This window comes from Cetorhinus maximus, chromosome 10 (assembly GCF_964194155.1).
Source record: "Cetorhinus maximus chromosome 10, sCetMax3.hap1.1, whole genome shotgun sequence".
NCBI lineage: Eukaryota > Metazoa > Chordata > Chondrichthyes > Lamniformes > Cetorhinidae > Cetorhinus > Cetorhinus maximus.
Window position 1 is genome coordinate 144,385,838 of NC_135888.1, and position 16,434 is coordinate 144,402,271.

General features: G+C 43.5%; 1 protein-coding gene across 3 annotated transcripts in view; it reads left to right on the plus strand.

Annotated features, from left to right (window-relative positions):
• arap3 (ArfGAP with RhoGAP domain, ankyrin repeat and PH domain 3) overlaps window positions 1–16,434 on the plus strand; it is a 328,942-nt gene that overhangs the window by 195,802 nt on the left and 116,706 nt on the right. For all 3 annotated transcript variants that reach the window (XM_078551238.1, XM_078551241.1, XM_078551239.1), the window contains one exon: window positions 7,522–7,653. In XM_078551238.1, the coding sequence (XP_078407364.1) occupies window positions 7,522–7,653 (132 nt within the window). The remainder of the gene's footprint in view (window positions 1–7,521; window positions 7,654–16,434) is intronic.

A 16,434-nucleotide genomic window follows, 5' to 3' on the forward strand; every position in this document is an offset into this window, starting at 1 on the left:
TTGTGTCATCTGCAAACTTACTAATCCTACCCCCCACATAGTCATCTATACCATTTATATAAATGACGAATAATAGGGGACCCAGCACAGATCCCCGTGGTACGCCACTGGACACTGAATTCCAGTCACTAAAGCAACCTTCTGTCATCATCCTCTGCCTCCTACAACTAAGCCAATTTTGAATCCACCTTATCAAATTACCCTGTACCCCATGTGCATTTGCCTTCTTTATAAGTCTCCTATGTGGCACCTTGTCAAAGGCTTCTCCTCTTAAGACACTGGCCTGTCCCTTTAAGACACCACCCTGTCCCTTTAAGACACAGGCCTTTCCCTTTCAGACACTTACCCGTCACTTTGAAACACTGGTTTGCTCCTTTAAGACACTAGCCTGTCCCTTTGAGGCACTGGCCTATCCCTTTAAGACACTAGCCTGTCACTTTAGGACACCAGCCTGTCCCTTTAAGACACTGGCCTTTCCCTTTAAGACACTGGCCTTTCCCTTTAAGACACTGGCCTTTCCCTTTAGGACACTGGCCTGTCCCTATTAGTCGCTGGCCTGTCACATTGAGACTCTAGCTTGTCCCTTTCAGACACTGGCCTTTCCCTTTAAGACACTGCCCCGCCACTTTGAGACACTAGCCAGTCCTTTTTAAGGACCCGCCTGTTCCTTTAAGACACTTTCCTGTCCTTATAATACTCTGACCTTTCCCTTTAAGACACTGGCCTGTCACTTAGAGACACTAGCCTGTCCCTTTAAGACACTGGCTTACCACATTTAGACACCAGCCTGTCCCTTTAAGATGAAATTGCTAATTATTGCCAGCCCAGGTCATCCTGATATACTAAGTGGCTTTGCTAGACCACTGCAGAGAGTAGTTAAGAGCCAACCATGCTGGTGTAGGACTGAAATCACTTATAGGAAGTAAAAAAGACTTGCATTTATATAGCACCTTTTAAAGTGTAGCCACTGTTGTAATGTTGAAAACATGGTAGTCAATTTGTGCACAGCAACCTCCCACAAACAACGATGTGATAATGAGCAGATAATCTGATTTTTTAGTGGTTGGTAGAAAGATAAATATTGGATAACATCCCTACTCTTGTTCAAAATAGTACCATGTGATCTTTTACACCTCACCTGCGAAATCAGTTTAATGTTTCATCCAAAAGACAGCACCTTCAACAGTGCAACACTCCCTCAGTACTGCACTGGAGTGTTAGCCTATATTTCTGTGCTCTCATCTCAAGTGAACCTTGAATCCACAATCTTTATGAGCGCTACCAACTGAGCAAAGTCAACAAGGTTTTACCAAAGGGAAATCCTGTTTGGCAAATTTATTGGAGTTTTTGAGGATGTAACTAGTAGGGTAGATAAAGGGGAACCAGTAGATGCAGCTTGGATTTCCAAAATTCGAAAAGGTGCCACACAAAAGATTAATATGTAAAGACCAATGGAGTTAGGGGTGATATATTAGCAAGGTTGGAGGATTGGTTATTGGGCACAAAGCATAGAGTAGGGATAAATGGGACATTTTCAAGTTGGCAGGCTGTGAATAGTGGAGTGCCACAAAGATCTGTGCTGGGGCCTCAGTTATTTACAATCTGTGTTAATGACTTAGCTGAAACAACAGAGAGCAATGTACCTAAGTTTGCTGAAGATACAAAGTTAGGCAGTTAGGTGAGAATGTAAACTGTGAAGAAGGCACAAAGAGGCAGCAAAGAGATACAGACAGATTAATGTGAGGAGTACAAAGTTAGCAGGTAAGCACAACAAGCAGTTAGGAAGACAAATGGCACATTGGCTTTTAATACAAGAGGTTTGGAGTGCAAAAACAAGTAAGTCTTGTTACAGTTGTACAGGACTTTGGTGAGATCATACCTAGAATACTGTGTGCAATTATAGTCTCCATATTTAAGGAAGAATATACTTGAATTGGAGGCGGTACAGCAAAAGTTCACTTGATTGGTTTACTCAGATGAAAGAGAGAATAAATTGGGTTTATATTCTCAGGACATCAGCGAAGGATCATTGGACTCATTCCTGGGATGAGGAGTTGCTCTAAAGGGAGGTGGTGACATAGCAGTATTGTCACTGGATTAGTATTCCAGACACCCAGGGTAATAATCTGGGAACCCGGGTTCAAATCCCAGCACAGTAGATGGTGAAATTTGAAGTCAATACAAATCTGGAATTAGAAGTCTAATGATGACCATGAAATGATTGTTATAAAAACTGATCTGGTTCACTAATATCCTTTAGAAACATAAGATCCTAAGGGTGGATGTTTCCTCTTGTGGGGGAGACGAAAACTAGGGGACACAGTTTGAAAATAAGAGGTGTCCCTTTTAAGACAGAGATGAGGGGAAATTTTTTCTCCCAAAGAGTTGTTGGTGCATGGAATTCTTTTCCCCCATAAGGTAGCGAATTTATTTAAAGCTGCGTTAGACAGATTTTAGTTAGGCAAGAGAGTAATGGGTTAAGGGGTAAAGACAGGAAAGCGGAGTTGAAACCACAACCAGATCAGCCATGATCTAATTGAATGGCGGAGCAGCCTTAAAGGACTAAATGGCCCACTCCTGATCCTATATTCCTATGGTTTTAGAAAAGTAAGAGGTGATCACATGAAACAAACAAGATTCTGAAGGGACTTGATAAAGGGTGTTTTCATTGGCCAGGGAATCTAGAACATTGGGGCACAAACTAAAGATAAGGGAAAGGTAATTTAGGACTGAGATGAGAACAAATTTCTTCACTCAAAGGGTTGTGAATTTATGCCAGAAAGCTGTAGATGCTCCCTCACTGAGTATATTTAAGGCCCTGATAGACATAGAAAATAGGAGCAGAAATAGGCCATGGAGCCCCTTGAGCCTGCTTCATCATTCAACTGGATCATGGCTGATCTTCCAACTCAACACTATTTTCCTGTGCATCCCCATACCCTTGATATCTTTAAAATCATGAAATCTATTGATCTCAGTCTTGAACCTCCAAATCTGTCGAGCAAGCATAAGTCACCTACAACACTGGCATCTACCTGGCAATGTGGACAATTGCCTAGGTATGTCCTGTAACCAAAAAGCAGGACAAATTCAACCCGGCCAATTACCGCCCCATCAGCCTAGTCTTGATCATCAATAAAGTGGTGGAAGGAGTCATGAACAGGGCTATCAAGCAGCACTTGTTTAACAATAACCTGCTCAGTTTGGGTACCATCAGGGTCACTCAGCTCCTGACCTCACTACAGCTTTGGTTCAAACATGGACAAAAGAGCTGAACTCCCGAGGTGAGGTGAGAGTGACTGCCCTTGACATCAAGGTAGCATTTGACCGAGTGTGGCATCAAGGAGCCTTAGAAAAACTGGATTCAATGGGAATCAGGGGGAAAACTCTCCACTGGTTGGAGTCATACCTAGCACAAAGGAAGATGGCTGTTTTTTTTATTCATTTCATGAGGTGTGGGCTTCACAGGCCAGCATTTATTGCCCATCTCTAGTTCCCTTGAGGAGGTGGTGGTGACAGCTGAGTGGCTTGCTAGGCCATTTCAGAGGGCATTTTTAAGAGTCAACCACACTGCTGTGGGTCTGGAGTCATATGTAGGCCAGACCAGGTAAGGATGGCAGATTTCCTTCCCTAAAGGACATTAGTGAACCAGATGGATTTTTCCAAAAATCAGCAATGCTTTTTCATCATAAGGCTTTTAATTCCAGATTTTTATTGAATTAAAGTTTCACCATCTGTCATGGTGGGATTCAAACCCAGGTTCCCAGAGCATTACCCTGGGTCTCTGGATCACTAGTCCAGCGACAATACACTACGCCATCACCTCCCCCAATCATCTCAGTTCCAGAGCATCACTGCAGGAGTTCCTCAGGGTAGTGTCCTCAGCCCAACTATCTACAGCTGCTTCATCAATGACCTTCCTTTCATCATAAGGTCAGGAGTGGGGATGTTCGCTGATGATTGCATAATGTTCAGCACCATTCACGACTCCTCAGATACTGAAGCAGCCCGTGCCCTAATGCAGCAAGACCTGGACAATATCCAGGCTTGGGCTGACAAGTGGCAAGTAACATTTGTGTCATACAAGTGCCAGGCAATGACCATCTCCAACAAGAGAGAATCTAACCATCATCCCTTGATGTTCAATGATATTACCATCACTGAATCCCCCATTATCAACATCCTGAGGGTTACCATTGACCAGAAACTGAACTAGACTAGCCATATAAATATTGTGGCTACAAGAGCAGGTCAAAGCAGGTAACTCAACCTCCTGCCTCCCCAAAGCCTGTCCACCATCTACAAGGCACATGCCAGGAGTGTGATTAATACTCCCCACTTGCCTGGATGAGTGTAGCTGCAACAACACTGAAGAAGCTCGACACCATCCAGGACAAAGCAGCCCACTTGATTGGCACCACATCCACAAACATTCACTCCCTCCACCACCGACGAACACTGGCAACCGTGTGTTTCACCTCCAAGATGCACTGCAGGAATCCGTCAAGGCTCCTTAGACAGCACCTTCCAAAACCATGACCACTACCATCTAGAAGGACAAGGGCAGCAGACACATGGGAACACCACCACCTGGAAGTTCCTCTCCAAGCCACTCACAATCCTGACTTGGAAATATATCGGCCATTCCTTCACTGTCGCTGGGTGACAATCCTGGAACTCCCTCCCTAACAGCATTTTCTGTTTTTGTTTCAGATTTCCAGCATCCGCAGTATTTTGCGTTTTTCGTACACAGGGCCCTGTTCTCTGCAGGCAAAAGGAACATGTCCAGGCATTGCTCCTTGTTTGACTGAAACAAAAACCTGGGGGGAGAATAGTTCTCTTGGGCATTCTCTATGGCAATGCCTTGACCAATCAGAGCCGAGTTGCTGACCAATCAGCACCCTGTTCCCAGGCAGTATAAATTGTCGCTCCATGTGAAGTTTGGCATTCTTGTATCTGTCCTGATGAGTGCAAGGCAAAAAGCTTTGACAACATGTCTGTTTTTGCCGCCAAAATCTATCTGTGGAACTCAGCTGGGAGCATTTCCTCAGGCTCAGCCTTTGCTTCACATGGATTTTCTTTTACTTCTTTTATGGGATGTGGCATCACTGACAGGCCCAGCACTTATTGGTGATCCCAAATTGCCCTTGAACTGTTTGGCTTGCTAGGACATTTCAGAGGCCAGTTAAGAGTCATTGTTGTGGGCCTGGAGTCACACCTAGGTCAGACCGGATAAGGACAGCAGATTTCCTTTCCCAAAGGACAATAGTGAACCAGATGGGTTTTTACAACAATCACTGATATTTGTCAGGTAAAACTAGCTTTTTAACTTCAGATTTATTAATTGAACTTAAATTCCACCATCCGCCATGTTGGGATTCAAACCCATGTCCCCAGAGCATTAGCCTGGGCCTCTGGATTACTAGTCCACTGATGTTATCACTACACCTCCATCTCTGCACAAGAGGATCTCTCTGCATTAAACTACCTCCTGTGGCATTCTGTGCATAATTTTTACATCTGTATTGAGGAAGTATTTGCAAATGCTTAAGATGCATTGGATGGCAATTTACTCTTGTCTGCCCTGTGGTGATGGAAAGCAGTTTTCATTGGCCGATGTTATAACTGTCCTGATTGTGCTTAAATGTTTAATATGAGAGAGAAGAAAAGACTAACTGGTCCTCACCCTGCTGAATAGGCTTAGTTCCTCAAAGTTAAAGAAAGAAATGACTTACCTTTATATAGCATCTTTCAAAAACAAAAAAACGGCACAAAATATTTCATAGCCACATAGATATTTTACTGAAGTGCAATTTGGGGAAATAATGCAGTCAATTTGCACACAGCAAGATCATAGAAACAACAATGAGATAAAGACTGGATATTGGATATGGAATAAATTTTGACCTGGATGCTGGAGAGAACTCCTGTGCTGTACTTGGAGGTATTACTGTGCTGTGAGATATTTTGTGTCAAGTTGAGAAGGCAGACAGGGCCTCAGTTTTTACCATCTCACCAGATGGAAGGCAGCTCTGACAGTTCTATGTCCCCTCAGTACTCAACTGTGTGTCAGCTCAATTATGTGCTCAAGTCTCTGGGATGGCGCTTGAACCCCACATCTTGTTAACAAAACAAATGCAACAACTTTACCTTTCAGCATCATTCTGAGAGTCGTTAATACCAATGTGCTGACCATCACACATCTCAAGTGTAATATATATGTTCCTGCAACTAAATAGAAACAGGAGGAGGCTATTCAGCCTCTCGTGCCTGTTCTGCTGAACTGGATTATAGATTTATAATGTGCCTTTAATGTAATGAAATGTCCCAAATACGTGAGAGGCAACAACTAGGAAAGAGGACCTCCCAAAACCCGATTTGAATATGAACAATATAAATATAGAGCAAGGAAGTAATATTACTTAGTCATACAGTCACATAGCTAAAGCAGTAATAGAATTAATTGATGGCCAATAGTTGGAAACTGAGTTGTTTGTGTTCAATAATATCAGGCGAGTGATAGAAGTGATTTTATGTGGATACAGCATTGTATGATGTGGAATCTGGGCCCTGACACTGAAGTAAGATGACTGCAGGTGTTCAAATTCTGGTGCTGCAGACATTTTTTTTTATTCTTTCATGGGATGTGAGCATCACTGGCTGGGCCAACATTTATTGCCCATTCCCAGTGACCCTTGAGAAGGTGGTGGTGAGCTGCCTTCTTGAACCGCTGCAGTCCGTGTGGTGTAGGTACACCCACAGTGCTGTTAGGGAGGGAATTCCAGGATTTTGACTCAGTGACAGTGAAGGAACGGCGATATATTTCCATGTCAGGATGGTGAGTGACTTGGAGGGGAACTTCCAGATGGGGGTGTTCCCGTCTGTCTGTTGTCCTTGTCCTTCTAGGTGGTAGTGGTAGTGGGTTTAGAAGGTGCTGTCGAAAGAGCCTTGATGATTCGCTGCAGTGCATCGTGAATATGGAACGCGCTGTTGCTACTGTGCATTGGTGGAGGAGTAAATGTTTAAGGTGTTTCTTGTTGGGGAAAAGCTCTAAAAGATCAAGTCCAAGGACTTGTTATTGGTCAAGTCTGTTAATTACTGCTACAATTCACTGTGATACCGCGATGATCATTCAGAGGTGCTAACCAGCTGATTGGTTTTCACTGGTCAAGTTGTTGAAGTGGCCTGCTTTGGAAGAACATCCATTGTTTTTGTGTTCTGTTAAGTGATCAAAGACACATTCTTTCAAAAAAAAGAGCATTCCAATGTATCAAAATTCACAGAAATGCTAAACTTAATACATGTCCCAGGCACTCTGTGCAGCTCCTGAAGACAAAATCTTCGGCAGCTTATTGTCTGATAACACTCCTGTGAAGCACCTTGGGATGTTTTTCTACATTAAAGGTGCTATATAAATTCAAGTTGTTGTTAACTTGGTTTACCAATCCAATGACTGCTGTAACATTGTATAAGTTGTTGTATAACATATACTGAAACATGACTGTCATCTACTTTCGGCAGAAGTTTCAAGCCCTAACTCCTTGGCTTCAATGGGCGTTTACAGCGAAATCTCACAGCCTGCAGTGCACTGTGGGTACCTGTACAAGACATCAGCCATGACAAAACTACCCAGCAACAAGAAATGCAAAGATGGTACGTCATAGATACCCAATAATGCTGGCTGTCCGATAGAATAATCACATGTTTTCTGGTAACCGGTTATGCTGTCCTGTGATAGATTGACATCAGACCAAACCTCATTTATTTAAAATGTTTGTTTTCAGGATGTTTTGAGGATGTTGGCATGGCCACTTTTATTTTCCATTCCTAGTTGCTTTGAGAGAATGAAAAGTCAATTAAGTATTGTGAGTATGGAAGCCACATGTTGACCAGACCAGGTTAAGAGTGGCAGGTTCCAAACTATAATGTCTTGCAGTTTCTAACAGTCTGAAATAATCGTACTTTTGGACACAATACGGGAGATTTCATGGAGTTTATTTCTTGCAGCTCTCCTTGTAGGTGGGAAGTGATGCTTTGGAGTGTTGCTTTGGTACACTGACTCCAGTGAGTGACGTGGCACTCAGGATACACATAAGAACATAAGAGCATAGAGATTAGGAGCAGGAGTAGGCTATTCAGCCCTTTGAGCCTGCTCTGACATTTCAATAAGACCATGGTTGATCTGATTGTAGCCTCAATTTCATTTTCCTGTCGACCCACGATACTTTTTGACTCCCTTGTTGGTCAAGAATCTATCTAACTCAGCCTTAAAAATATTAGATGACCCTGCCTCCATTGCTCTCTGGGGAAGAGAATTCAAGAAACACAGACACTTTGAGAGAAAACATTTTCTCTACCTTAAATAGGAACCCCCTTATTTTTAAACAGTGTCCCCCAGTTCTAGTCTCTCCCACAAGAAGGACCTTGTCAAGTCCCCTCAGGGTCTTATATGTTTCAATAAGATCACCTCTCATTCTTCTAAACTCCACTGGATACAGGTCCAACCTGTCTAGCCTTTCCTCATAAAATAACCCCTTCATCCTCGAAATCAGTCAAGTGAACCTTCTCTGAACTGCTTCTGATGCAATTATATCCTTTCTTAAATCAGGAGACTAAAACTGTACACAGCACTATTGATGTGGTCTCACCAATTCCCTGTACAACCTGTAGAAAAACTTTCCTACTTTTATATTCCATTCCTTTTGCAACAAGTGGCAACATTCCAATCACTTGTACAGAACTTGATTCTTGCTAAAAAAAAAAGCAACATGCTGTTGAAGCCTTTTGTCTTACACTCATCAGGGCAGATTCACAAGAATACCAAATCTTAAAGATAACAACAAATTATACTGCACGAGAAGACAGTGCTGGTTGATTGGTAAGTTGACTGTGATTGGTAGAGACATTGCCATGGTAAATGTACCAGGGAATATTAACTGCCAAGATTTAGTTTAAATTCAAAACAGACAGGTCGATTCTTATTGGTCAAAGCATTGCCATGAGGAATGAACCAACGAATGGCTGTCCCTCAAGCTTTTGTTTAGTTGAAGAAGGTGCAATGTGTTAACATGTTGCAAAGTACAGGGCCATGTAGAATATATGTAGCTTCTAGCATGCGTAAGTGAGCCACATGCAAGACTGACTGAGAGTCTTAAGTTGGATGTTAGTAGAATTCTGAGCACAATCGGGATTGTTTAGTAAATGTTGTCCAATCGCAGTATCACATCTAATGTTGGACACTGTGTCCTGAGTTTTGCAAGCATGGGTTGATTGAGTACGGTCAGTACTTTGCCTGTTGCAGACAGCCTAAGGAACATGCTTTTTGATACGATCCACCAATCATTGTGAAGTATAGCCTACAAACCTAGCATCACACCAGCACTGAAATTTAGAAACCACATTACTCATTTGTGTGGTTGGCACAATGCCTTTTTGGCTCCACTTGCCAACCAGCCAGCACCCTTTTCCCATGCAGTATAAATTGTTGTTCCCTTTGAGATTTGGTATTCTTGCGAATCAGTCCTGATGAGTGCATGATGAAAAGCTTTGACAGCATGTCTCTTTTCTCAGCAACATTCGATTTGCCTTCCTAACCACTTGCTGTACTTACATACTAATGTTTTGTGATACAAAAGCCAGGACATCCAGATCCTTCTGTACTGTAGCATTCTGCAGCCTCTTTCCATTTAAATAATTTGCTGCTTTTCTTTTCTTCTTGCCAAAGTGGACAAGTTCACATGTTACCACATTATACTCAGAGTCACAAAATCACAGAATTTTATTGGCACAGAAGGAGGCCATTGAGCCCATCGTGTCTGCTCCAGCTCTCGAAATGAGCATTGTGACCTAGTGCCATTGCCCTGCCTTTTCCCTGTACCCCTGCACATTGTTTCTATTCAAATAATCATCTAATGCCTCTTGAGTCATAGTCACAGAGGTCTATAGTACAGAAAAAGGCCCTTCGGTCCATCGAGTCTGCGCCGGTCAAACAAGTACCTAACTATTCAAATCCTATTTTCCAGCACTAGGCCCATAGCCTTGTATGCCATGGCGTCGCAAGTGCACATCCAAGTACGTCTTAAATGTTATGAGGGTTTCTGCCTCTACCACCCTTTCAGGCAGTGAGTTCCAGATTCCCACCACCCTCTGGGTGAAAAAATTCTTCCACACATCCCCGCTAAACCTCCTGCCCCTTACCTTAAATCTATGCCCCCTGGTTATTGATCCCTCCACCAAGGGGAAAAGTTCCTTCCTGTCTACCCTATCTATGCCCCTCATAATTGAGTGCCTCGATTGAACCTGCCACCACCACACTTCCAGACAGTGCATTCCAGACCCAAACCACTCGCTGTTTGAAAAAAAAATTTCTCACATCACATTTGTTTCTTTTGCAGATCACTTTAAATCTGTGCCCTCTCATTCTTGATCCATTTACGAGTGGGAACAGCTTCTCCCTATCTACACTGTCCAACCCCCTCATGATTTTGAACATCTCTATCAAATCTCCTCTTAGCCTTCTTCTCTCCAAGGAGGACAGTCCCAACCTCTCCAATCTATCCTCATAGCTGAAGTTTCTCATCCCTGGAACAATTCCTGTAAACCTCTTCTACACTCTCTCCAATGTGTTCACATCCTTCCTAAAATATGGTGCCCAGAACTGTATACAATACTCCAGCTGAGGTCTAATGAGGGTCTTATATAAATTCAGCATAACCTCCCTGCTCTTGTACTCTATGCCCCTATTAATAAAGCTCAGGATATTATCTGCTTTATTAACTGCTCTCTCCACCTGTCCTGTCACCTTCAGTGATCTATGCACATATACACCCAGGTCTTTCTGCTCCTGCACCCCCTTCAAAATTTCACCCCTTATTTTATATTGTCTGTCCATGTTCTTCCTACCAAAATGCATCACCTCATACTTTTCCACATTAAACTTCATCTGCCACCGATCTGCCCACTCCACCAACTTGTCTATGTCCTCTTGAAGTTCTATGTTCTCCTCACAGCTCACAACACTCCCGAGCTTCATAACAAAAACAAAATTACCTGGAAAAACTCAGCAGGTCTGGCAGCATCGGTGGAGAAGAAAACAGTTGACGTTTCGAGTCCTCATGACCCTTCGGCAGAACTGAAGTATAGTTAGGAGAGAGGTGAAATATATTTTTGTATATAATTTGTATATAATATAGAAAATTGTTTTCTTCTCCACTGATGCTGCCAGACCTGCTGAGTTTTTCCAGGTAATTCTGTTTTTGTTTCCTATTTCACCTCTCACCTAACTATACTTCAGTTCTGCCGAAGGGTCATGAGGACTCGAAACGTCAACTGTTTTCTTCTCCACCGATGCTGCCAGACCTGCTGAGTTTTTCCAGGTAATTCTGTTTTTGTTTTGGATTTCCAGCATCCGCAGTAGCTTTTTGTTTTTACTCCCGAGCTTCATATCATTTGCAAATTTTGGAATTGTCCCCTGAACACCAAGATCTAGATCATTAATATATTTCAGGAAAAGCAAGGGTCCCAATACCGACCCCTGGGGAACACCACTACAAACCTTCCTCCAGCCCGAAAAATACCCATTGACCATCTGCCATTTTCTATCCCGCTCATGTAACCTACCTATATTCCTTTGCAGACTCCGATATCCTCTTCACAAATTACATAAGAACATAGGAACATAAGAATTAGGAACAGGAGTAGACCATACGGCCCCTTGAGCCTGCTCCACCATTCAATAAGACCATGGTTGATCTGCTTTGACCTAGTTCTGGGGAATGAAACCAGACAGGTGGCTGAGGTGGTGGTGGGGGAGCATTTTAGTGATAGCGACCATAACATTGTACAAATTAAGCTTGTTATGGACAAAGAAATAGACAAGTTGCAGAAAAATGTTTTGGATTGGGGGAGAGTGGATTTTAGTAAAATAAGACAGGATCTGGCCAAGGTAGACTGGGAGCAGCTATTTGTGGGGAAATCTATAGAGAAGCAGTGGGGGGTGTTCAAAAAGGAAATGGGGAGGGTACAGACTCAACATGTTCCCTCTAGGGTGATAGGAAGGAGTAACAAGCTCAGAGAACCATGGATGACCAGAGTTATTCAGGTTATGATGAGAAGGAAAAGAGAGGCTTTTAGCAGGTACAAGGGAAGCAAATCAGCGGAGGCATTAGTGGAGTACAGAAAGTGCAAGGTGGAGCTTAAGAAAGCAATTAGGAGAGCAAAGAGGGGATATGAGAACGGTTTGGCTGGTAAAAGTAGGGAAAATACCAAGATATTTTATAAGTACTTTAATGGGAAGAGGATAACCAGGGAAAGAGTAGGGCCCATAAGGGAGCAAGGGGGCAATCTATGGGTGGAGCCAGAAGACATCGGTAGAGTGTTGAACAAATACTTCACGTCCGTCTTCACCCAAGAGAATGAGGATGAAGGTATCGAACTCGGGGAGAGAGACTCCGAGGTTCTTAAGCAAATTGATATAGGGAGTGACAAGGTATTGGAGGTGTTGGCAGGCTTAAAAAAGGACAAATCTCCAGGTCCAGATGATTTGTGTCCCAGACTGCTGAGGGAGGCAAGGGAGGAGATCGCAGGGGCTCTGACCCAAATTTTTAATTCCTGTCTGGCCACAGGGGAGATGCCAGAGGACTGGAGAACAGCTAATGTGGTTCCGCTATTAAAAAGTGTTGTAGAGCCAGGGAACTACAGGCCAGTGAGTCTCATGTCAGTGGTAGGGAAACTATTGGAGAAAATTCTAAAGGAGAGAATCTATCTCCACTTGGAGAGGCAAGGTTTGATCAGTGATAGTCAGCATGGCTTTGTCAGAGGGAGCTCATGCCTAACAAATTTTGATTGAATTTTTTGAGGGCGTGACCAGGTGTGTAGATGAGGGTAGTGCAGTTGATGTAGTTTATATGGATTTCAGCAAAGCCTTTGACAAGGCCCCATGTGGGACCTTATAAAGAAGGCAAATGCACATGGGATACAGGGTAATTTGATAAGGTGGATTCAAAATTGGCTTAGTTGTAGGAGACAGAGGGTGATGACAGAAGGATGCTTTAGTGACTGGAAGCCAGTGTCCAGTGACGTACCACAAGGATTTGTGCTAGGTCCCCTATTATTCGTCATTTATATAAACGACATAGATGACTATGTGGGGGGTAGGATTAGTAAATTTGCGGATGACACAAAGATTGGCTGGGTGGTTAACAGTGAGGTTGAGTGTCTTGGGCTACAGGAAGATATAAATGGGATGGTCAAATGGGCAGATAAGTGGCAGATGGAATTTAACCCTGAAAAGCGTGAGGCGATACACTTTGGAAGGAGTAATTTGACAAGGAAGTATTCAACGAACGGCATGACACTTGGAAGTTCTGAGGAACAAAGGGACCTTAGCGTGTGTGTCAATAGGTCTCTGAAGGTGGAGGGGCATGTTAGTGGGGTGGTGAAAAAGGCATACAGGACACTTGCCTTTATCAATCAAAGCATTGATTACAAAAGTAGGGAGGTCATGTTGGAGTTGTATAGAACCTTGGTGAGGCCACAGCTGGAGTACTGTGTGCAGTTCTGGTCGCCACATTATAGGAAGGATGTAATTGCACTGGAGGGGGTGCAGAGGAGATTCACCAGGATGTTGCCTGGGATTAAACATTTAAGTTATGAGGAGAGGTTGGATAGACTTGGGTTGTTTTTGTTGGAGCAGAGAAGACTGAGGGGCGACCTGATAGAGGTGTACAAGATTATGAGGGGCATGGACAGGGTGGATAGGGAGCAGCTGTTCCCCTTAGTTGAAGGGTCAGTCACAAGGGGACATAAGTTCAAGGTGAGGGGCAGGAGGTTTAGGGGGGATGTGAGGAAAAGCTTTTTTACCCAGAGGGTGGTGACGGTGTGGAATGCACTGCCTGGGAGGGTGGTGGAGGCGGGTTGCCTCACATCCTTTAAAAAGTACCTGGATGAGCACTTGGCACATCATAACATTCAAGGCTGTGGGCCAAGTGCTGGTAAATGGGATCAGGTGTTTCTCACATGTCGGTGCAGACTCAATGGGCCGAAGGGCCTCTTCTGCACTGTGTGATTCTGTGATTCAACAACATTTTCCTTCACTATCCCTGTATCCCTTGATGTTTTTAATATGTAGAAATCTATTGATCTCAGTCTTGAACATACTCCATGGCTGAGCCTCTACAGCCCTCTGGAGTAGAGAATTCCAAAGATTCACCACCCTCTAAGTGAAGAAATTCCTCCTCATCTCAGTCCTAAATGGCCTGCCCTTTATTTTGAGACTGTGCCCCCTGGTTCTAGACCACCACCCTACCCAAAGCCAAGGAAACCATCTTTCATTCATCCACCCTATTGAGCTCTCTAAGAGTTTTGTAAGTTTCAATGAGGCCATTCCCATTCTTCCAAACTCCAGAGAATAAAGGCCCAGACTACTTTATCGTTTCCCATAGGATATTCCTTCCATCCCAGGAATCAGCCTGGTGAACCTTCGCTGCACTCATTCTATGGCAAGTATATCTTTCCTTAGATAAGGAGACCAACGCTGCACACAATATTCCAGGTACAGTCTCACCAAGGCTCCATGGTAATTGAAGTAAGGCATCTTACTCCTACACTCAGATTCTCATATTATGAAGGCCAATATACCATTTGCTTTCTTAATTGCTTATTGTATCTGCATATTAATTTTCTGTTTTTCCAATCAGAGTGGATAATCTTATATTTCTCGACATAAAATTTCATCTGCCAAATTTTGGTCTACTTGCCTAGCCTCTCCATATCCCTTGAAGTGTCGTTGCATCCTCCTCACAACTCATACTTCTACCTAGTTTGGTGTCATCTACAAATTTAGAAATATTACATTTAATCCCCACATCATTGATATAGATTGTGAAAAGCTTGTGCCCAAGCACTGATCCTCGAGGTACTCACTAGTCACAGCCTGCCAACCTGAAAATAACCCATTTATTCATACTCTCTGTTTCCTGTTCATTAACCAGGGCCATAATTTTACATCCCGATCCATCTGGCCACGAAATACCTCGAGATGGCATCGGGTGAGCATCACGACGTCATTGTGCACTTGAGCGATATCTCACTCAGTGAGTGTGCACCATGGTCAGAATCGTGCCCGGCAACAATTAAGCAGGAAATTAAGCCCATTAAGGAGGCATTTGAAAGCAATTTTTCATGGCCCGTCCACTTTTACGGTCGGCAGACGGGCCAATCGGCCAGGCGGTCTTTACATTTTTGCTCAAACTTCGATCCATAGAAACTAGTAGCAGGAATAGGCCATTCGGCCCTTCGAACCTGCTCCACCATTCATTATGATCATGGCTGATCATCCAACTCAATAGCCTGCTCCCGCTTTCTCCCCATATCCTTTGATCCCTTTCGCCCCAAGAGCTATATCTAACTCCTTCTTGAAAACATACAATGTTTTGGTCTCAACTACTTTCTGTGAATTCCACAGGCTCACCACTCTCTGGGTGAAGAAATTTCTCCTCATCTCAGTCCTAAATGGTCTACCCCATATCCTCAGACTGTGACCCCTGGTTCTGGACTCCCCCACCATCGGGAACATCCTTCCTGCATCTACCCTGTCTAGTCCTGTTAGAATTTTATAGGTTTCTATGAGATCCCCCCTCATTCTTCAGAACTCCAGCGAATATAATCCTAATCGACTCAATCTCTCCTCATATGTCAGTCCCGCCATCCCAGGAATCAGTCTGGCAAACCTTCGCTGCACTCCCTCTATAGCAAGAACATCTTTCCTCAGATAAGGAGACCAAAACTGCACACAATATTCCAGGTGTGGTCTCACCAAGGCCCTGTACAGTTGCAGCAAGACATTTCTGTTCTTGTACTCGAATCCTCTGGCTATGAAGGCCAACATACCATTTGCCTTCTTTACCGCCTGCTGCATCTGCATGCTTACCTTCAGCGACTGGTGTACAAGAACACCCAGGTCTCGTTGCACCTTCCTCTCTCTCAATTTATAGCCATTCAGATAATAATCTGCCTTCCTGTTTTTGCTACCAAAGTGGATAACCTCACATTTATCCACATTATACTGCATCTGCCATGCATTTGCCCACTCACTCAGCTTGTCCAAATCACACTGAAGCATCTCTGCATTATCTTCACAGCTCACCCTCCCACCCAGCTTTGCCTCATCTGCAAATTTGGGGATATTATATTTAGTTCCCTCATCTAAATCATTAGTATATATTGTGAATAACTGGGGTCCCAGCACCGATCCCTGCGGTACCCCATTAGTCACTGCCTGCCTTTCGGAAAAAGACCCGTTTATTCCTACTCTTTGTTTCCTGTCTGCCAACCAGTTTTCTATCCATCTCAATACACTACCCCCAATCCCATGCACCTTAATTTTACACATTAATCTCTTATGTGGGATTTTGTCGAAAGCCTTCTGAAAGTCCA